Below are 22,722 nucleotides of genomic sequence, written 5' to 3'. Positions count from 1 at the left end.
ATCTCATTACCCTTTGTAATCTAATGTAGCCCATAGCAACCTTAGCCATTGGAGACTAAATACAATTCAGAATTTTAAACTCTGTAAGCTCTGTCAGTCACAGGCTCAACAGCCTGGCCGTGAGCAAACAGCAAGCCCAGTATGAGGCTGGAAAAGAGTTTGTGGTAGTCAGCAATCATTGCAAAAGGCAGTAGGTGTGAAAAAAGAAGTAACATTGTGGTCAGTCAATGTACAGGTGGGCAATTGTTACCTTTATCACTGCTCTCCATTAATTATTATAATTATTCTTGTAGCTGTTGTATAGCAAAGATAGGAGCTGACTTTAGCAAGAGTTCACACCCACCTACAAGGTTTGCTTTCAGATAAGTCTGCATGCACAGTAATCTCATGTATTAATCATTCTCTTAAAGGGACCTATTCTTGTTTGTTGTTGCATTAGGCTGTCATGTAATTTACTGGTTGGACATATGTTTGCGTCTTAGATATCCTCTGTGTGGTGTTTTTCTCAAGCAGACCCTCTGCACTGGCAGTATCTTGGCTTTGACACCTCTCACCAGGAGACAGGTTGAATCCCGTTTACTCTTGGAAGAGTGTTTCTCCTTTGGAATTCCCTCTGGCTCTGGTCCCTTATTCTGTGAGAATCCTGTTTAGTCTATAATCTGTTTATTCTCTACCCTTGTATTTTGTCCCGTGACCTTTTTTTATTATAGTAGGTTGCGCAATGATACATATATTTTTTCTGGTCTAATTTGCACTACAGAGTGAGCTAGTCTGCTCTGCATGAAGCAAAGCCATTTCCAAATGCGCTCACTTGTTCCTTCCATCCTGCAGAGACCATCCAGAGAAAAACAGCTCTGCCTTTTGTACCCAGCCTTGTGGGTGCCACTGTACATATCTAGGTTGTCGCCCTTGGGTGTGAAATGGGAAGACAGGATGATGGGTTGGATTTTGACAGGCTGCCTTTACTTACCGGTGTCCTCACCAATTGCCCTGCATGTTTTCAGAGTACGCAAACTGTCTGCTGCCAGGACTGGTGCAGTACTCCCAAAGCAAAACAGGATTCCCATTTCTTAGAACATTACCTCAGTAACACTCCTGGGTCCTGTTGTCTCACAAAAGGGGGAGTTACGCACTCAAATAGATTAAAAATTGTTAAAGCCCTAGATGATTTTTATGCTTGTTGTAACAGTTACTTTTATAACACATGATTTTTCTGCCAATTAAGAAGTATTTTCCACTGAATAGAAATACTTCGTACTCATTAATGCACTGTAAAACACCTTCCAGGTATCAGTGAGTTATGCTGAATCGCCAGCGGATCCCTCAGCCCCTGAGGAACAAATTCCCACAGGACATTGTGTAGTTGTCTGTGTTCTTCCAGCATCGAAGGCACATTCTGGAGCACAGAAACAGCTTCGCAGCTGGAAGCAGAAAAGACAGCTATCATTTCCTCCAAAACAATTAGAATTTAATCATTAAAATGGCTTTCAGACAGATCTTATCCCCATTTCTCTCCTCGCATTAAACCAGTACCACTCCCATCATTCTCAATTAATTTCCAAATTAAAATAGGGCATTTCTTTAATTTGTGAAGAACTGGATAGAATTATCCAAGTAAGCAGTTCTGTTTGCTTTAAGGAATTGTGGCAAAGGGAAAGAAAGGAAAATCAATGAAGTAAAAAAGTTTCAAGGACTGAATATTATTGTGTGCCATGTGTAAGGTGAGGATTACAGACCATGCTGCAAGCAGAAAGTAAAGCAAATTCTAAACAGATTATGGTCTTTGCTGCTAACCAGGCCGTTCATTGTATTCTTGGCTGAAAGTGCTGTTAAAAAGCCCAGTAGTTTGGAACCTGAACCCTGTCCCATGTGTTGCTTCAGCTTTGCACTGATTTTTTTCCGGTATGAGAATTTGTAAATTATAGCCTCAGAGTAACTTACTCTAAGCCAGGCACGTTCCCAGGAAAGACATTTAGCTCCATCACAGTCACGTTCAGTAACATCAGACTGTTTTGCTGAAACAAGCCAGCACTGGGTCCTTCCCAACAAGCCAACATTATTGATAATTACATTTGTCCACTTGTAATAGTAGCAGTATTACATACATTTAGTGAAGTACAACATTATTGTTATTAAAGCAATAGAGCGCGTTGCTCATTGTCCACTCGCTGAGGCATTAGTATTGCTGAATAATACATTTTTGTTAACTGGGCCTCCCCAGGACACTCGTATTGAACAGCAAAGCGTAGCCCACCAGTTGCTATTAGCCGTGTGTCAGCCTCTTGCTCTGAGGCAGGCTAAATACCCCCCAGAGGAGCACTGGCAGCCGGCGGGATGGTGCAAGCGCTGGCGCACGTTCACATTGTCACCGTCGTTCAGCCGTAGGATGTTCGTAATCAGCGAGGGGAGATTTTCTCTATGGGAAGCATTCTTGGGGGAAAGTAAAGGGCCCGTTGTTGTTGCTGGAAAAAGAAAGGGGTCTGGCTTTTTTTTTTTCACTGAAAAAGGTTCAGAGTTACACTGGTGATACAGAAATGTTAACTCTGAAGCATATTATAGACATGTATTTCCCAAAGAAGTATGTTAAGCCAAAAAGCAATATGCCCAACATAAATCCATAAGAAAGATTCAGTGAAAAACATCATGTCATTAACCTTCCTGTTTTGTGTTGTGCCCGGAGTTATGACTTGAGTCCTGTTTACCCTTCTTACCCTGTGCTGCCGGATGGCCTGGGTGACCCCCCTTTTTATTGTCACCTTTGACTCTTGATTGTTGGCGTCATCACCATGGTGTTAGTGTAGCCTTTGCAAGTAGCAGCTGTTTAACGCATTGTACTTTAACTACTGTGTTTGCAGGACTGTGTTTACCCTCCTGATTTGGCTTAAGTGAGATGCATATCATGGCCAGTTAGCTCGGCAGAGCATCATGAAGGCTTATTAGTATTTTGGTGCATATGAAGCAGCTAATTTAATTCAAACAGTAACTTGTCTTACTGCTTAGCCTTAACTATCTGCTGCCTAAAGTGAGCACATGAAGATAAATTACATGGGGTCATTTGTTAGGAAGAGAACTAGGGAACCCAAATCTCTCCCTTTCAGATTCAGGGAAATATAAAATGGTAATTCAATTTGGAGGAAGAAACTAACGATCTGGAAGCTGACAAAAATTAGATGTCATACTTTGATTGGTCGAATGATGTTTTATTGAAATCACACTCGTGTACTAGCTCACGCTAATGCTGAGTTGGGACCTTGTCAATTAAAAATATGAAAATATTTTTATTTATATCTTTGGCCTTACAACTTTCAAAGCCGGCAAAGCTTGAACTGGCAGCCTACATTCACTGTCCTTGCTTCTGGTAAAAGCATCTTAGACAATCTGAAAGTGTGTCAGAGCTAAAGGTAAATTTTCTTACAAAATACAAAAATAGTAAATAATTTTCTGATGAAAAGTGGTTGGGATTTTTCCCCTTTTGAAGTTCTCTCTCAGTATCATATGTAAATAGAAAGACAAAGGGAGAGAAGGTTTAGTAAATGTGAGGACTCATACCCAACTTCACAGATAAAACAGACCAAATCTAAACTGTGTCTCAGCTCTTCTCATAAAGAGCTCAGTTTTCATCGATACTTTATAATTCCATTCTATCTCAAATATTTTCTATTAGAAACAGTTTAGTGAACTAAATGTGGGGACAATTAGTAGATGAAAACAAGTGGTCTTTGAATAGGAGGTATTTCCACGCCCTGGAACATTATAAAGTTTGCCTTAACATCTGCATATGAATCTAGACATAGGATGCACAGTTTTTCAGAATGACCTTTAATGTACTAAAAAAGAATACATAGCTTAATTTTTCCCCACCATTGCCTACTGGGTATTGTCACACTTCCTACAACACTACTGGAAATGTCTAGACCATAGAAAGCAGAATCCCTAAAGCAACACCAAAAGGCATTATCAGCAGCAAGGCATATTCACTCCGTTCACTATGTGCAAAAATGAGCTGGAAAGCAGAACTGCGTGTGACAGCTTTTAAAGGTAATAACACTCCAAAGCGAATTAATCGTTTCCTGTTAGAAAGTACATTTCACCCATCTCAGTAACACATTTTATCTGTTCTTACACAAGAGAAGAGTTCATTAGGAGCATTTTTCCTGACTGGAAATGCCAGTTAAGGAGACATTTATATACACAGTATTGTTGGCTTGTGTTTTGAGTTAAGACACTGCTGACAGGATGGTTTATGATGTCTGCAGTAAGTATTTTTGTAAAGGTGTCCAATCATGTTTGACAATACTTGTTGACAGCAGGAGTGCAATAATATTACTGATACTCTTAATGGTTTATTTTTCCCAAACAGTTGCCAAGTCGCTCTCATCCTTATTAACTGTAATACCAGTAGTTCATTGGACAGCCTGCTCCTTAACAGTTACTTAACAATTCCTCAAAGTGTTTTGTTAAATTTTGACAACATTGAGCATTATACTAATGATGTTGCTTAAAATAGTACCTTTTGGAAGTTTTACTCAGAAAACCCACCTGACAGTAATCCTGGTTAAATGAAATTAATGTAACTGAAACAAAAGTTTGGGAAATAAGGTAGAAAGGCAGCTAGAAGGAGCATCTTGAGAAAAAAATAAATCCTGAACAACTGGAGATAAATCATACAAGCCTCTCACATGGATGCTCCAGAACTGCCTGTCTGTCCATCATCCAGAGGCATATACAGTCAAAGTATATTTTGCATAACTCTACTGGCTGACATATGCAGAGAATAACAGACTATTTTTGCTATTAGTTATTCAGCTAACATGGGTGGTTAAGGTCCTAAATTTCAACTTTGCCACTGTTTTGAACAAGGCAGAAAAGTTGTTCCACATGGAATTCCCCATTTTTCTATTTGTATCTTTAAATATACATAATATTGTGTGTGTAAAAAAAAGTCAGTAACGATACTGAATACTAAAGTTAGGAAGTGTGTACAGTCTTAACTTATCTATAGCACCTGTATGTGTTAGCATTATATCTATTTATCCTTTATATTTCAGTGGTACCTAGGGGCCTTTATCTGTTATGTCATTATTTTTACATGAGCACTCACTCTTCATTCTCAAGATCACTGTTTTGTGTACATTGCAGAAGATAGATTGTGATTGAGGCAGAATGCTACTGAAAGAAAAAAAAAAGACATTCTTTTCTGTCTAGTCACGGGACTGACAGAGCTGGTTCTCCCCTTTTCTCTGCCACAGTCACAGTTCTGATGGTCAAGACTAATAATCCATGCACAGAAAGCTGGCACGATGCTTACCCTCTGGGAGATTAATACTGGAATTTTTAACGTTTGATTATTTGGTGTAGAGTCCTTGAAATTATTTTTATCAGATCAGCTGTTTTTATCAAGCCTGTAATTGTTTATACAATTCATAGATCAGAAAATCTGTTAACTAGATTAACTGAGTTTTGAATTAAGAACTGTGAGTTCCTTACTTGCATGGAATGAGTGGAGGCTGGAGATGTCAGCAAAACAAAGCTATTTTAATGCACTTGATAGTAGGCAATGTTATGCTTAATGTCTTTTGGAAGATGTGTATTACAAGAATGGTTCTGCTTTTGGCATGCACACAAATTTAAATTTACGTTACTCTTTAAAAGAGACTATTTATGCTTTATTTCAAAGAGGCAAGTGAGAAGTGGGGTTGAAAGGAAGGAAAAGAGGAGGTAAATTATGAAGCCACCCTAGAGAGAACAAAAAGTTAGTAATAAAATTAGCACACTTGTATCTTGGTTAGCCCATTGAAGATGGGGGAAATATTTTCCAGTCTCTTGAGTACCATCTTGAGTCTGTGCTATCTGGGCACTTGCTGTATTGGAAGAAGCAAAATGAGTGTCGTGTCTTTATGTCCTGCTTTTTCTGAAATACATGCTCTCCTGTTAGTTATCCTGTTGGGCACTCTGCAGCCTTCACAGTTGTGGGGCCAAGTTTGCCAGCTTTGGGAGATCTGTGTTTGCAGGGAGTCCAGGAGCACACCCAAAGGCTGCATGCTGGTGACAGATTTTGTGTACAAGACTGAAACTGAGTGCTGCTCTGTGTGGCAGTTCTGAGGCTTCGGGCATTTTCCTTGTGTCTTTGATTTTTGCAACATCTTTCTGTTACGGCAGCACCAGAATCATCAGCCTGGCTTCCTGAAATGCTTATGCATCTGTCTGTCTCCTCTTTCGATTACTCCTATTGACTGGTTTTGAGTCCCATCAGCTGGTGGGAAGGCATCTGAATGAGGTTACATCATGTGAGACACCAGAGTATCCACAGGTGGATAAGAAAACCCTTATAAATGGTTATAACCTTATATAGGTTATAAGAAAACCCTTATAAATGCTCCAACCAAGTAAAAGCTTCAGAGTTCACAAGATGATGATTCCATTCTGGAAACAGTCACGCTATTTTCATTCCACTGTTCATTTAACTACAGAACAGGATGATGGAGACAACTACTGGAGTGTATGTTGTTTGAAAAGTTTTCTTCTGGAATAGCATACGTTCAGCAGTATGTTTCATGAAGATTTCTTCAGTGAGAGTCTTCTTAGAAACCTCTAATAGAGCTTTTATTTGCAAAAATCTGTTTAAGATAAATGGCATATAATAAATGAAACTATGCTATCCCCAAAACCTGTTCAGCCACAAAAAAGAATCCCTCCCAGCAATTTTGAGTCATATTTAGCTATGATCACTTTTTGAGCCCATCTACAAAAGAAGCCTGCTTATTCCAAAGTATTTGTGACCCTTCTAGAGCATGCAGGAAGAGATCAAATAGTTCTCCTTATTTTGGGGGGGTGTATCTAGTTAGGATTTTTTATTATGTCTATGTCAGCATTTCACTGAGAGTGAGACTTGCACAAGCCAAAGAGGTGGTGGTGGGGAGGGAGAAGCCTTATTCACGGGAGTGCAGCAAGACAGAGTGCTCCACACTTCTGGCCTGAAGGAAGGATGCTGCTTTATAAAAAGAGCTTGCCCCACTTTATTTTATTAAATTACTACCTACAGATCATTTTGTCTGGATAACTTTTGCAGCATTTATTTTCATCTCTGTCCCAGCCATTAGAAATTTGATTTGTCAAAGATTTGTAAACTACAGTAACTTCTTGACCGGGTGATCAGCGCTAAAGACCTTGAAAAATTGGCAGAAGTTTTCACCCTGTGAAAACGTTAAGATCAATAAAGCAAATTGATAAATACCATTTCGCAGAATATAGGCTCTTGGATGAAGTGCTGTAACACATAGCAGTAACAGATCACTCCGGGTACGGAACTTCATACTTTAAAAGCCAGATAGTTAATGTTGTAAAAGGAAGGATTATATGAAATGTGATAGATTATTACACCTTATGTCATAAAAAGTAGCTTCAGTTATGTGGGGTTCCTGAGTAACTAAAGTAAGAGGTTTCCAGAAAAAGTCAACCCTTAAATTGCAGACAAAGAGCTTCTACTACCAATAGTATTACATCATCAAAATATTTCACAGACACTCAGAAATAAGCTGTACTTCTGTATGTCAGTGAAGCAGCAAATTGAATTCTCATAATATGTTTTGAAAATGAGTCTTGTTAGGTTTGATGAGGTGGAAAAGGTACTGAGATCACTGGTTTGTTCCAATATGTTCAGTACGCTTTTCTTGGATGTTTGCCATGGCTAATCTTTTTAATGGCAGTGTAGCTTGTAAACCCATTTGGTAGAAAGCTATACGTCTCAGTTTCAGAGTATCACACCAAGTAGGGTGGTAAATAAGTTTCTCTTCAAGCATGCAAATCCTTTTGTTACAATAGCAGAGATTTTATTTTAACACACATATCAGGAAAACCTCAGTATTTCCTTTATGAATTCAGTGATGAGCAGAATAAAATGCAAATGTCATTTTAAATACACCCACCCATACATATGTAGATAATAAGCACCAGCCTTATGGTTTTTGTGGAAAAACAATTATGAAGAAATTGAGCCTGTCACAAACCCTCTGGATTTCTGCAAACCCCCTCTTTGGCTACCTAGCTATGCCATTTTGGAAATGGTCTGGGAAAACAGTGGGCCTCACAGCATGATGAGCCATCATCAAAGTTCTGTCATATTAAACTAGTGAGAACAGTTGGATAAAACGAGGAAAACTTTGGTCTGAGCCTCCTGACAGTTGAACCAGAGGTTGCCACTTCAGGTGCTTTAGATTATTTCAGTCTGTGGGCTCACACAGGCATGTTGAGTTAACTTATTTTAGGCTGTTCCCTGGGTTAAAATAAACACTTCCTGTTGCCTTTTAAAGCTAAGTTAGAATGCGCTGGAGATCCCATAGCACATTTATAATGACCCCACAGCATGACTGCTATTTAATCAGCTTCTATTCCAGATGTCTTTACAAAAGAATTTACTTTTTGTTAACACAATTTCATATAAAGGTATAGAATCTTACATAGTCAGCATCGTTTTCCTTAAACCATATTTGTAATTCCTTGGTTCTGAAGAAATCCCCTGAAAAGCCTGCTTTCTTGTCATATCCTCCTTCCTGTCAGCCTTAGAGAATCCGTACAGGTGGGGTTTGTGTACAGCTGCAGAGATCCCAGTGCTCTGAACTCTGTTTTCTGTTAACTTATTCCTGGATAGCTCTCCTTGAAAGAATCGTGCAAAGAAATCCCATGAGATTAACCTTTTTTTTCCCTAGGTTTCTTCTGCCTATTCATTTTCCATAGTCATAGCCAACAGCCTACTCTGTGCTCGAGTTGTTGTTGAACTAATTTTCATACTTTCACATAGATAAATAGTCTGCAGTCTTTAAGCACTCTCACGTGCGAAAATGCAAGGTAGGAGGTGAGAGTTTTGAAACTGTGTGTGTCTTAACATGCTGGCCTAAGATAGGATTGTAGACATGAGACAAGAAACGGAGAAAGAGCACATGGGAAAGAAAGGGGGAGGAGAAAAGAAAGATAAATAAGTATGAGAGGTGTCTAAAAGAGCTGCTTTTTGCCAGTTAAATTTTTTAATTAGTGTGGTCATTTGAGCCAGAGGTTTCAGGCTGCTTTGCAAGAAGTTGCTGATGGTTGTGGTGGTGGTTTGTTTGCAGTTATCCATACAGCGAGGACTCCAGCCAGGGAAAGCAGTACATGAATACGAGATGTCCAGCCTGGTGCGACAGAATCCTCATGTCCCACTCAGCCAAGGAGCTCATCCTGAAAGTAAGTACGGACCTGCAGCCACCCTGCTGCCTCCACATTGTGTTTATCTTCAACAAAGGTAGGTAGGGCTGAGACACTTCTGCTTCCCTTGAATTTCCAGTTGCCAGCAGCAAATGCTCACCAAGCTGGAGACAGCATACCATGGCAATAAGAAACTGTTAGGCCTCCAGTGCTTTCCACCCAAGAATGTGGATTTGTCCCAGTCAACCTGTTGGCAGTTACCAAAGCATGAGCTTTCACAAACGCTTCTTTTGGTATCTGAGCTGCCAACACTGGCTGCCTGTCATCTCTCCTGTGCTGCTTCTGTACTTGTCAGTGCTGTACTGGGATGTACAGCACTGGGAGACTGTGCCTGCCTTAAAAAAGAATAGCAAGAAATAAAAAACCTCCATCAGTCCCCCAATCCAGTCCACTATACAGTAACATAAGTAACAGCACTGCCCTTACTAAGGATTCAGCACAGATGCAGACAAAAGTAACTAGGAGTGCCTGCTGACTGAGCAGTAATGCTCTTGAAAGAAAAACCTGTATGGCAACGGCTTGGGGTACCTGAGTTACAAGCATGGTAGATTTAGGTTCCCTCTGTTGCTGATGGTGAGAACTGGATTTCCCAAGAATATGTCAGATCCTAGATGGGCTAAATCTCCAATCACTGTCCCCTGAATGAAGGCAGAGTCTCCAGCACGTAGGCTCCTAACTTCAGTACACCAATTAAGTGCCTAAATTTAGACATTCAATTAGAGCTTTAAAAATATGATTGTGCACCATTTTTAGAACATATAGTTCTTCTTGGGATTTTAATGTATAGAGGTAAGGTAAGCTTGGTGATGCTCTATCCAAGGTTAATGACCTAAATATAGTTCAGGAGCCTTCCAGTTTTCCTTTTCTCTCGTTTTCTTTCTCTCCTGCTTACTCCGCTCTGCTCTCCTCCTTTCTGTGGAAACACTGAACCAGGTCAGCCGGTTACGTACGCCAACTTACACTGCCTCTGTTTTTTCCTGTGTGCTTGTTCATGGCAACTGGAGACTGGTCCTGTTTACGCTGGCTATCAGTTGTTCTAAAGGACCAAGCACACATCAGGAAATCGGTTTATGATATAAGGAGATCTCACCCATGCCTTTCTGCCCTGAGCTAAATTTTTCCCGCTGTGCTAGCCATGGCCATAAGCGCAACGCAAGAATGAATGCGCAGTAACTTTTCAGAACAGTTGCATTGAGGTTATCTTGCTGATCAGACTGTATGACTGTCTCATACATAACAGCCTTACCAAACCCCAAATTGCCCAAAGTCATGTGTCTGTCTGTATGTTCTGTATAACTAATGGAGTGAATTGCAGAAAATAATCTTTGCAAATAAATCCCTATTCTACAGCTTCTTGGGTTTGTTTTTTTTCTGTTTAAATTAATGAAACCCTTGAAACTTGCTCTCCTGAAGTTTATAACCTTCTGTTTCTCTCTCTCGTCAGGGTTGTTTATCTCATGATTAGACTGTTTGCTTTGCAGTATATAACTCACTGAAAGGCTGAGAACATTTTTTCCATACCTACTCAAATTTCAATTCAATGTACTTCCTCACACATTTTAATGCGTAAGAAGTGTCTGCATGGTATCTTGATGTTTTGCCCAAAATTTTAGACAATGCATGTACTGCGGTATTTAATTAAAAAAATCGTGAAGCTAAGAGGAATACAGGCTTTATAGTAAAATAGTAATGTCAAAATCAGTGTTATTTGATCTTCTTATACAGAAATATCATATGAAAATGTGAGACTTTACCCAAAATATTACAGATAGTACTTGGCGCCCATGAAATTCCTAAAGAACAAAGGATTAAAACCATGGAAAGAGTGGCCAATGAGGGAAGATTTTTTTTTTTTTTAAGCTATGAATAAGGAGATAGAAGTGTACACAAAGGCTTGAAGAGTGTAAACAGTGCAGAGGGAAAGGAATTCTTCCAGATTATCTAGGGGGGGTATAACTTGGATATAATGGGAGAAAATTAAACAAAGGAAAACAAAGTTAGAGCATTAAAGAAATTTGTAACTGTGAGGTCACTCAGCCCAATTCTCAGTCTCTGTGGAATAGAAACCCAGTCAGTTGGATCATTCAAAGCTTACATTTAAAAAATGCATGTAATTTTGCCTCTGCAGCTTTGCATTTGCAAATTATGAGCATGCAGTTTCGGACATCTCCAGGAACGCATATGCAAAATTACAGATGTACATGAGGCCAAACTGGCATGGTTGTTTAACTCAGTGAGTCTATACCAATAAAGGAGTTAGCTTATCCAGCTCAAAACCAAACTGTAATTCTGGCCCATAAAATGTAATTAAAATATTCAGTGGAAAAGAATGCTGAATTGATAGAGAAAAAGGCAAAATGATCTTACAAGTGTTTGTGGTTCTACACAGTAATCAGTGTTTGCCTTGCCATTGAGAATTTATTCCATTGCAGAGACTTATGCTTTGAAGCTTTAAAAGGAACTATGAAGAAAGTAAAAGCAAATTTTAATTAACCATTTATGCTGTAAAAAAATCCTTAAAACATAAATGTATATGAATTTTTAAAGAAATTTCAGTTGTAACTAGCTATTGAATATTCTTATGCAGGTAATTATTTTGCTGTATTAACTTTTCTTATAGGAAGATAAAGAATTTATTTTTCTGTCTTAGCAATGCTATATTTTATTTCAAACAAAAATTGTAGTAAATCTGCATTTTAATCCTATGTAAAGAAAAGATAGTACACACAAATTGCCACACTGTACAGTCTGTTCAGCTACACAGTAGGCATTACAGATTGTACAGACATGGGGCTGTAAACAGCTTTCATGCAACATCATCTATCATGCTATGGTCGGTTACCTCACCATCATGTTATTTTATGCTTCCTGAGCCCTAAAACACCAAAGGTTGCCCACTGCTAGGGAGTTGTGTTGATGCCTGATAGCATGAAGTAATGAATGCTCAGCCAAGTGTATATTGTTTCTGCTTGTGCACCGCTGTAATTTGTTTATCTGTCTAAAGATTATGCAGTTGAAAATCCACAATTTTATGCTGCCTTTGTAAATTATCAAGTCGCTTTTGATGAATGTATCCCTACTTCCGATGCTAGTGGCATTATGATCTTGAAATATTGGAAAGTGCTCATGCATACAATGCAGAAGGTTATGTTTTTATATTTTTGGCAGACAACCGTGCTATAAAGTAAATCTGACCTTAAGCTTCCTTACTGCATTAAAGATAATTCAGTTTTAACTTTATAGTCCTAAATGCTACTGTTTATATAAAGTTATTGCCCAGTCAAACTTGACTGATTACAGATGAGAAAGTCTTGACTGTTTCATACAAAATAAATTAGTATTGCCAACTAGTTTAAAGCACATCTATGATTGTATTAGAGATTTGAGAGTGTGCAGATTGCAGATTTAATTAGCTGATAGGAATTGTTTAGCATAGTAAGAAATTGTCTTGTATGGCAATGTATTTGTATTTATTCCTGAAGTACTGTGCTAGAGAATCAAAACAGATTCTCAGAATCATGTTTATTGCAAATGGCAGAAAGATGAGTACATTTTATTATTCATTAAGCTACAAATGCTAAAGAAGTCAGTGTATAAGGGTAAAGTTTGACATGGAACAAAATGAAAGCAATTCATAATGGAGACTGGAGGAATCTCGTCTTTCATTTGCTGATTTTCTTAAAATCACTTCATGCTTTTTTTCAGATGAAGAAATGTATCTCATAGGAATGGTTAAAGATTATAATCATAAACTGTAAATAATTCATTCATCTCTGAACATTTAAAATCACCTATACGATGAAATCAATCTCAATTGCCTCTTAGAAGGCAATGCGGATTGTATTTAATTGGAAGAACAACATATATCACACCTAATTCAATAAAAATTGTGTGTTGTTCTTAAAAAAGGACTGGCCAAATGTGCTAGCTGCATTTCACTGGCAAAAGGCTGGAATGCAATCATAACTGAGTCATTCATTTCATCTATCCAGGTGTTACTCACTAAAATGTCTTGAGGTCCCAGAAGCGAGGAGTAGATGCTGTGATTTCATGAGTTATTTTACGTGAACAAATTGCACAAATTACTGCAAGCAGTACTGGACACAAAAGTTTATTCTGCATGGTTTTTCTCTGGAGAAGCCAAGCAAAGATGTGTTAATATCACTTCATTCAGAAACTGGTTTGAACTATTTGCATAAATTATTTATGTATATCTTTCTGTTTCTGTAATCTGGAGAATAGTTGAACTGACCAGTGTTTTGTTGTGTTGTTTTTGTTGTTTTTTTTTAACTAGTCAGAAAATGATGAGAAGATAGTAATATATGACCACATCGGGCCAAATGTCTGCATGGGGGATCACAAGGTAATTAAATTAAACATTTTAGTATTGTATCTTTGAAGTTTCTTTTATTAGGAAGGAGAATGTATGCACTAGTTTCTGTTGATTTTATGTTTAAGTCAACTATATATCTCTCCTATTTTTAATTTAAAGCCTTGAAAATGTTTTAAAGCTGAATTCAACTGAAATCAGCCAGTATATTAGAGTAGATACTTGTATGAAATGAAATAAAGAACAGGACGATGTGCGCTAGAATGAAAGCATGGTACAATACAAAATGAAGAGGAGCAACTGGCTGTGCATTTATGACTATTCCTGTAAAACAAAAGTATTTTCATTGGGCTATCAAAATTGCTTCCAAACCATAGCTTCAATTAAGTTGGTGCCTAGCTTCTTAGTAGTAAAACAACGTATTGGCAGTTCCATATTTAAGCAACAAGTGAGAAAAAGGATACAGAATTACATAAATACCAGTTATTAAAGTGAAGAAAAAGACATGAATTTTACAATCAATCTTCTCTGCTGAAGATACCAGATGGAAAGCTAAGTTAGAAATACAGCAAAACTGAGTATTTGCTTCTTTGAAAAAAGCTGATGGAGGAGCAGGAGGTAACCTCTGAAAGCCTATACTAAAACTATATAAAACCCATATAAAAATGCAACTAGAAACTTGCAAAAACTTGTAAACTGTACGAAAATGGTAATGTATCAGTCCTAGAGACAGTGCTAAGGCTCTTGAATGATAATTCAGGGATGGATAATGGGTAATTGCATGTGTGTATGCATGTATACACAATAAACCCAAATTCACAAATACATGCCTGCATTCACTTTCACGGTCAGAGTTCTTGTGAGACAGAGTATTGTTTTTCTAAGGAAGAATGCACTTAAGATATTTGGTCCAGAATCATCCAAGTCAGAGCTTAAAATACAGAAGTTTTCTAACTTCTCCAGTAAAATGAAAAGTGCAGTGTGTCAGCAGCTAAAGGACAGCCAGTTCAGAAACAGTAATTTTTGCTTCCTTTGTCACCAGTGTACTTAACATGAATTTTTTAAGCATGGCACTTTCAGTGGAGCTAATTCTGTGATAAAAGGGAGTTGTGTATGGGAGCCAATCCTCTTCCCGCGGAAATCAGTGGCAAATTTTCCCTTAGATTTCAGTGGGAGCAGAGATCTGTAAGGAGATTATGTAGTTCTGTTGTGCATTTTGTAGTTAGATTAATCAAAAAAATTATTGCATCATTTTGTTTCCAGCCATAGAGGAATTTTTGTTGTGTTTACTAATGACTGTAAAAAAAAATATGTTTCTATTTCAAATATGTAACTTCTATTTTTCCCTAACTTGCTGCAGCCTGTGTTCCTGTCCTTTCGAATAGCTGCTGGGGCAGGTAAACCTATTGCAAATGTGCACAAGTGTTGTGTCGTGCAGTGATGTGGTGGTAAATATCATTTTTTTCCTTTACGTTTATATTTTCTACATCATTTCCCCTGTGTTTATTTTTCTTTTTAAAAAAATGCCAATTCTGCAACAGGAAAAAGATGCCTACGAAACGAGAAGATTTTCCGTGAAACCACACTGTAGCAAGGAGGGGAAGGAATACGCAGTATACTGAAATACATAATCATAACAACTGTATTGATAAATCAAGTCCCGAGTGCCACATTTTTAGACTGCTGATCGTACACTATGCTTCAGCATCTGGACTCTGTTTGAGAAAAGCCTCACATACCTCACTGTCTTGTATGTTCATGTGACATCAAGTAGAAATGTGGAATTATTTTTTATATATATGTCACAATTCTGTTGCCAAAACTCTAAATAGACAGCAGAGATGTTATGTATTTTAGATTTCACAACTTTCAACTTTTAATAAGTGTTTGTCGATGTGGAAAAGCTATTTCAGCATATTATAAACTTTTAAGGGTGTCATGCCTAACATTATATATCTGTACCACTTTGGGGTTTTGTACATTGGATTGTATAGATAGAGATATTGATGGTTTTAAATGGTATTTTCTTTGTTGACCAAGGCTTATGGTTTGTGTTTTAGTTTTAGTATTTTGTTTTTCATTTTTATAATTTTTTTCTCATGTTATTTACTATACTGCCATGTTACATGGTTTTTGAATCACACAGCAGCTGCTTTCTATACATACATATATATGTGTGTGTATATATATGTATGTATGTGTATATATACACAGATATATAAATAATTTATAAACCTGACCAAAACTTACGCTAAATATACTTTCCAATATGAATGCTTGAGAGTGCCATATCAGCAGTTAGTGTTGGAGTCTTAGCAGGTTTAGTTAAGTGTACATCAACAACCAACATTTATATAATAAATAATATATAGCAGTGCCATCCGGGATACAGATATATAGCATACTATATAGCACATATATTAGCAGTTTCACTTTGTTACTCCTATAATCCCTTCTTTCTATGTAATATTAAGGATTGAATGTGAAGTTCTTAGCTAGGTTTGGGTGTAACTTTCCCGAATTTTGTAAACTGTTTTTGTCCATCTTTTGTTACTGTTTTATGGTGCCAAGTATTCTATATTGAAACAATAACAACATGGGAGAAGAAAATCATAGTCTGCTTCAGGTAGCAACTGTATTGGACACAGACTGTATTTATACAGCGTTAAAGAAAAAAAAAAAAAGACTGTAAATTTTCCTGGTTAGTAGCTCGGTGCAGCCTACAATATAATCTTGTTACGAACATTTTTCTCCCACCACTAAATACAACATTAAAAGGTGATTAGGGAGTCTGTTGATGAAACACAAATGTATGTTTTATTGATTTAATTTAGAACACTACAGAGTTCATGGACTGCGTGATGGCATTAGATTGATGCTTGATTTTGGTATAAATCACTACCATTGAAAATGATTTGATGTCCGCTTGCAGAGTGTTTTCTCAACAGTACAATCTGGGTTTATATTAAGTACTGTTGCCCAAAGGGCATCTGCAGCTCTGTATTGTTATTGTGCCATGTTGCATTATAACCACACAGTAATTCTATTTAAGCGAACTCAACTCATGGTAACTTTGAAGGCCTTTAGAAATGAGTACTCTGGTTCTCAAGCAATAAAACTAATCATGGTGAATATGGCTGTGTCTGTCCCTTCAATTTGGGCATCGGGGATTACGGGGAAATTATTAAATTGTCACATTTCTTATTAATGAGTTACCTTTTAATCTCCTGCCAATTAACAGGGTTATTTTTCACATGAAAGCCTGCTATAATAGGATGCAGTTCTAGCGTTAATCAAAACACAATGCAAGCCGAGGAAAACCGCGTTTAGGAGTTTGTATTAGAGTGCTAACGTACAGAGAGTAATACAACTTTATGAGCTATTCAAGAGATGCCGGTCCCCAGCAGTTCAATAAAAACGCCACCATAAACTCCTTCGCGATTATCTCCGGTTGTAGAAAAAAAAAGCACTGCCTTTTCAAACTGGGGCCGAAGCCTCGCTGCTAGGTGAACTCACCGAGCTATGAACTGCGAGACCGTCAATAGCCCGAGCCCACCCCGAGGCGTCAGGTGCGCAGGTGACCTGTCGAGGTTAATTTGCTGAAAGAGCCTCCAATTCCACCCACGCAAGTTCATCAAACGCAGCCGTCGCGGGGAAACAAAAGCCGGAGGCGTCAGCTGGGGAGGGGGGGGGGTGAGGCGCCAGGGGCTGCGGGGCTCGGTCGGGGGCTGCGGGGCTCCGCCGGGGCGGAGGGCAGTCCTGCCGCCGCGGCCGCGCTCCCGCCGGGCTCTGCTTCGCGGGGGGCGGCCGCGGCCCTCAGGGGGGGCGGCGGCGGCAGCAGCAGCCCCAGCCCCGTCCCCGGGGGCCTTAGCCCGGCGGGCGCGTTACAGAGGCACCTCGCTCTGTGAAAAGATACTCATCCCTGAACAGACTCCCGAGTTCCTTGGGGCTCACTGCGTTTAAAGAAATACGGAAAGGAGCAGGCGCGAATAATCTGACTTTCAAGTGCGCGTGGTTTTGTTTTGGTTTGGTTTTTTATCCTGTCATTTTCCCTTAGGAGCCGGGAAACCGGCTCCGCTTCGTGGCAGCGGTTCCAGCGTCCTCTCTCAGTATGTTCAAAGCCCCGGCGAAGATTAATTCCTAAACTCGATTTACTCCGTCTGTAACCGCGGTACAACTGGAGCGAGGTCTCGCCGGCCCGCTGCTTGCAGTGAGTAAAAACTCCCAGGACCCCCTCCCTCCCCTTCCAGTAAGGCGCTGCCCGGACAGGAAGGCGAGGATGTGCTCACAGCCCACGGAAATAAACCGGAGCGAGCCGCGCGGACGGCGCGGAGCGGTGGCACCTGGATCCCGGCGGGGAGCGGCGCTCGGCGGCCGCCCGCGGCAGAGCCAGGCCGGGACGCCCGGGGGCGGCCCCGTGGCGGGGGGGGGGGGGGGGGGGGGGGGGCGCCTTGCGCGGAGCCCGAGAGCGCCAGCGCTGCCGAAGGCGGATGGAGGACGGTGCGGGAGGCACCGGGCCTCGCAGCTGCCCGGGCTGCCGTAACAGCCCCGTCCCGCCGCTCCGCGCCGCGGGTCGCTTCCCTCCGCTGGCTGCCGGGCAGGTGAAGCACGGCCGGCCCGCAGTGCGGCCGTTGCAATTTGCTCAGGCTGCGAAGCAGTAGCTGAGACACGGAAAGAAAAGAATGCCTCATCCATTAAAAAGAAAAGCGGGCGGGGGGGGGGCAAAAAGGCAGCTTGACAACGAAGCTGGCTTGCACCCATCAGTCTCGAGTATGGCCGAGAGGAGCAACGCAGAGCCCTGGGCAGCTGCGAGGCACCTCGACGGCTGTGTAATTACCTGGGTCTCGTCAGGGGCAGGTCGTGAACACAACCTGCAGCCGCAGCGTCGCTGCCGCTGTGCGTGCGGGCCCGGGCTCACGCTCCCGGGAGCTCGGCAGGAAGGCGAGGGAGGGAGAGAGCGCTTGTAGATCGCCACCGCGAAGCTCAACGAGTTCGCCTTCGGTTTTTTTTGCGGCGGCCGGTGTCCGGGTAGCGCAGCGGGACGACTCCCAGCCCCAGCCCCCCCCCCCCCCCCCCCGGAGCAGATCACATACCCTGCCAGCGGTCACCAAAACGCTTCTGGTGCGGGGAACGGGTGCGGCTCCGGCCCACGGCAGGCTCAAGGCTGCCCGTCCAGCCCCGTGTAGCTCTTCTTTCCGGGGAGCGGGGGGGCCCAGCTCGCGGGTTCCCCTGCGGCAGCGAGCCCGGCTCCTGGCGGTGCCGTCGGGGCAGCCGTCCTCCGCCCGCACTCGGGGCGCGGAGCTCCCCAGCTCAGCCCGCCGGCCCCACCGCCGCAGGGCCTCCGCTTCCCCTGGCGGAGCGGCGGCGGGGCCGGCCCGCCCGGGGCGGGAAGCGGGGTAGCGCGCCCAACAGGCCCGGGGAAGGCCGGACCAGGGCGCGGCCCCGCGGCTCCGCCGGGGCAGAGGAGCCGGGGGAAAGGCCGGGGCGAGGCGAGGGCGAGCGCCGGCCGGCGCCGGCGAGCGAGTCGGGCGAGAGCGGCCCTGAAAATTGGGGCCCCCGGACTAGCGAAGCAAAGAGCAGGAATTGCCCCGCAACCGGTGCGGTGAAGCCTGCGCCCTGCTCTCCCCTGCCCCGCGTTCTCTCGCCAGATCCCGCGGAGCAGAGGCGAAGCCTCCCCCAGCTTGGCAGCGGACCCCGGCTGCTCCTAGCACGCAGCAGAATGGGGACCGAAAATGAGGAAGGCGGGCAGAAACTCGCTAGAGAAGCTTGTTAAATAATTTATTGATCTATACAAAGTCTTTCCAACCCGTGTGGAGACATTATTTGATCCCATTGTAAAATCAAGTGTCCATTTTTTTTCTCTCGTGCTGTTTTGGGTTGTCCTCTCTTTTGATATTATTAAGCATAAAATCCGGAGGCAGGAGAAATCAAACCGCCAAAACACTGAGCGGGGGGTGGGGGGGGGTGAAAGAAAACAGCCGGTTTTACACTAGAAATATACATCACAAAATCTGAAATTTACTATATACAAAGTGGCTGAGCTTGGATTTGGCGACCCATACAAAACATAACAAAAATCTGATTGTTAGGAGCAGGAAATCGGCAACAAGGCTAAAAGAAAAGAGGGGCAAACCTTAAAGGGACACAAAACAAAAACCATAAAGTTGGAAAAATTCCTCTGAAATTTACACCGATGAGAAGGAAAATAATTTCATAACTTATTCTGTAAAAAATATATACATTTCACATACATCTTAGGCTGTACAACACACCACTTTAAACATCCAGTTACATTTCACCTCCACCGCCGGGCCAGCCGCAGCTGCCCAGAGCAGCCGCCAGTGCCCGCGCCCTCACAAGGTGTCCGAGCTGGTGCTGCAGGGGCTGACGAGGGACAGGTTCGTGGATTTGTGCTTTTTCAATAGCCTCGTGATTTTTTCGTCGTCTGAGTTGGGGTCCAGGGGCTTGTTGTATTCGTCATCGTCCTCATTGTCCGAGCTCTCCTTCAGCTTCTCCGTCTCCGAGTCGTGCTTCTTCTTCGCCGAGGCCATCTCCGCCGCATGCCGCTTCCGCCACTTGGTCCGTCTGTTCTGGAACCAGACCTGGGCACCGGCACCGGGCACGGCTCAGCCCCGCCGCCCCGCCGCGCCCGCCCCTGCCCCCCCGCCCGCCCGACGGCGGGACCGGGCCGCGGCTGCCCCTTCCCCCGGCCCGCACGGGGCGAGGGGCCGGCGGGACCGGCGGTGGGCGACGGCGCGGGGAGCGGCAAGGCCCCCGGGCCGCGCCGGGGAGGGGACTGGCGGGGACGCGCTTGGGCCCCCCGCCCGGCTTCTCCGGGGATGCCGCCAGCCGGAGCTGCGCGCCAGGGAGAGCAGCGGTTCCGCGGAATAATCATCTGTTGAAACCGGGATACGCTGGCCAGAAAAACAAGTATTTTTGGCTGCCAGCGCGCTTCAGCGCGCCTGAAGTCTTTTGCTAAAAAATTCGCGTGGTTATGCAAGGTAGAGTTGTGCCAATTACGGGCCAGGATCTGCGTTGAAAACTGACCCGCTGAAAGCGGTTACCTGCGGTGGGCTTTTTGGTTTGGGGTTTTTTAATCTATCTATCTTTCTTTCTTTCTTACATCGTTTGCAGCACAAAGAACTCTAAGCGCAAAATAAGTTACGCAGGAATTGGCCTACAATCTATCCAATATCCAGACGTAATTTAAATTACAACTGACTTTAAGGAAAAAAAAAAAAATCCCTGTATAGTTGCGCAGGTTTCAGGGTGGCCGACAACCGCCGCAAAAGCAGAAAGGGCCAGCGAGCGCTGCCCGGGCAGTGCGCGGGAGGCGGCGGCCGCCAGAGCCCGTGGCCAGGCCGTGGCCCCGGCACGCCCGCGGGGACCTACCTTCACTTGGCTCTCGGTCATCCCTAGGGAATAGGCGAGGCGGGCTCTCTCCGGTCCTGCCAGGTATTTCGTCTGTTCGAAGGTTTTCTCCAAGGCAAAAATCTGCTGCCCAGAGAAAGTCGGTCGCGAGTGTTTCTTCTTGCCGTCCTTGTCCAAAACCATCCCCGTCTGAGCTGCAAGCGGAGGAGAAACAGCTCCGTCAGAGACGGGCTCTGCACCCGTCCCGGCCCGGAACCGGGTCTCCGCCCGGCGCTCGGGGGAGCGGGGAGCGGGCTGCGGCGGGGCTGCTTCGGCTGTCGGCCACCGCTGCGACGCCGCTGGCTCTAGAGCAGGATCCGGTCCGGGGACATCCCAGGGCGCCGCGGCGACCGGCCCCGGCCCCGGCCCGCCTTCGGGCCCGCCTCAGGGCGCCGCGCCCGCGGCCTCCGCCGGGCCGTCCGCCCCGTCTACCGCGCTCGTCCGCCGGCCCGGGACGCGGGGCCGCCCCGGCCCCCGGAGGGGCCGGCCCCCGGGGCGCCTGCCGGGGAGGCTCCCCGGGCCGCGCTCCCCGCGCCCCGCCGGCACCGGCCGCACTTACCGGGACAGGCGAGCCGGGGGTCTCTCCAGGGCGAGCCCTGCACCACTCCCGGCCAGAAAATGGGCGGCCGCCCCGGCAGCTCGGCCAGCGGCTTCGGGTAGCGGGAGACGGCCGCGGGGTTGAAGTACATCCCCGCCGAGGCCGCCAGTCCGTTGATGCGGGGCAGCCCGCCCAGCAGGTTGCTGGCGGTGCCCACGGGCCGCCCCAGGATGTCGCTTATTCCGTGCGGCGTCCCCAAGGGGAGCTGCGTGTTGAGTCCGCCCAGGGCCGGCGCCTTGAAGCCGGAGGGGTTCTGCAGGGTGTAGGGGAAGAGGGAGGTCTTCATCTCGGCCATGTTGTGCAGCGCGGCCAGCGGCGTACTGCTGAGAACGAACGCGCTCTGGCGATTAGCATCCATCTGCCCCACCGCTAACATTTGTGGTCATCCAGGAGCGCGGGTCCTCCTCCAACCACGCCGGCAGCTGCTCTGCTGTAACCCCACGCCGGGAGCGCCGGCGGCGGGCGGGACGCTCTCTTCGCCGCTTGCGGGATCAAAGCACCAGCGAGTACCAAAGTTTGCCGGCAGCAGGAAAAGCCCCAGCGCTCCTCCGCCCGCCCCCGCGGCTCGGCGACGCGCACCGCCAGCTCCCGGGGCTGGAGAGCGCTGAAAGCCAAGTCGGGGCGGCGCGGCAGACCGGCGGAGAGGGAGTCCGGGGCAGGAGAGCCCGCCGCCGGCGGAGCGTCCGCGGCAGGCTGCGGCCCCTGCACCCCGCGCGGGATCCAGCGGGGGGGGGGGGGGCGGGACGGGACCAGCGGGGTGGGCGCCGCGAGGCTGGGCTCCGCGCCTCGCCTCGGCCGCGTGTCCCGGCGGCGGCAGCGGGGGGACCCTGCGCGCCGCGCCCCGGGGCGCAGATAACCGCGCGGGCACCTGCGAGCTCCGCGCCCCATTGGGCGGCCGCCTCCCCGCGCCGCCGCCGCGGCCCAATCGGCGGGCGGCGGGCGCCCCCACCCCGACACGTCACCGCCGGGCCGGGCGGCCTCCGGGCGCCGTGGGAGCGCGCGGAGCCGCACGTGGCCGCGCCGCGGCCGACGGGACCCCCCCCCCGCCCCCCCGCCCGCGCCCTCGCCCCGCCGCCCCCCGCCTCGCTCCCGGATCGCCCCCGCCGCCGCCGCCGTCCCGTTTGCCTGGGCCCGCCGCGGGAGGCGG

At 45.1% G+C, this 22,722-nt stretch overlaps 2 protein-coding genes across 5 annotated transcripts in view; one reads left to right on the top strand and one right to left on the bottom strand.

Annotated features, from left to right (window-relative positions):
• INPP5A (inositol polyphosphate-5-phosphatase A) overlaps positions 1-15,382 on the top strand; it is a 262,748-nt gene extending 247,366 nt beyond the window's left edge. Inside the window, exons 13-16 of one of the 3 annotated variants that reach the window (XM_030030829.1) lie at positions 9,105-9,216; positions 13,532-13,600; positions 14,928-14,964; positions 15,109-15,382. In XM_030030829.1, coding sequence (XP_029886689.1) covers positions 9,105-9,216; positions 13,532-13,600; positions 14,928-14,964; positions 15,109-15,158 — 268 coding nt within the window. In that variant the 3' untranslated portion in view covers positions 15,159-15,382. Of the gene's footprint in view, positions 1-9,104; positions 9,217-13,531; positions 13,601-14,927; positions 15,017-15,108 lie in introns of those variants that run through there. The other 2 variants (XM_030030830.2, XM_041127108.1) reach the window with 2 other exon arrangements.
• A 3,946-nt stretch (positions 15,383-19,328) lies between these two features.
• NKX6-2 (NK6 homeobox 2) lies at positions 19,329-22,395 on the bottom strand. 2 transcript variants are annotated; one of them, XM_030031561.2, is made up of 3 exons: positions 21,537-22,372; positions 20,960-21,132; positions 19,329-20,169 (listed from the first exon to the last, which is right to left on the bottom strand). In XM_030031561.2, the coding sequence occupies exons 1-3, from the start codon at positions 21,949-21,951 to the stop codon at positions 19,921-19,923; spliced, it is 837 nt and encodes a 278-aa protein (XP_029887421.1). In that variant the 5' UTR covers positions 21,952-22,372; the 3' UTR covers positions 19,329-19,920. The 2 variants fall into 2 exon arrangements, with proteins under 2 accessions (XP_029887421.1, XP_029887422.1); XM_030031562.1 differs by having other exon boundaries at positions 19,935-20,152; positions 21,537-22,395.
• Positions 22,396-22,722: the final 327 nt, after the last annotated feature.

This window comes from Aquila chrysaetos, chromosome 11 (genome assembly GCF_900496995.4).
Source record: "Aquila chrysaetos chrysaetos chromosome 11, bAquChr1.4, whole genome shotgun sequence".
NCBI lineage: Eukaryota > Metazoa > Chordata > Aves > Accipitriformes > Accipitridae > Aquila > Aquila chrysaetos.
Note: the sequence above shows the minus strand (reverse complement) of the source record. Positions and strands in the feature narration are given on the sequence as shown.

Excerpts from the sequence above, each read along its gene's own strand:
- NKX6-2 (XM_030031561.2), bottom strand. The coding sequence starts at position 21,951 with ATGTTAGCGGTGGGGCAGATGGATGCTAATCGCCAGAGCGCGTTCGTT. Across the intron at positions 21,133-21,536 it reads CCCCCGGCTCGCCTGTCCCG|CTCAGACGGGGATGGTTTTG; the intron begins GTAAGTGCGGCC and ends CTCCGCTTGCAG. Across the intron at positions 20,170-20,959 it reads TGACCGAGAGCCAAGTGAAG|GTCTGGTTCCAGAACAGACG; the intron begins GTAGGTCCCCGC and ends GCCGGTGCCCAG.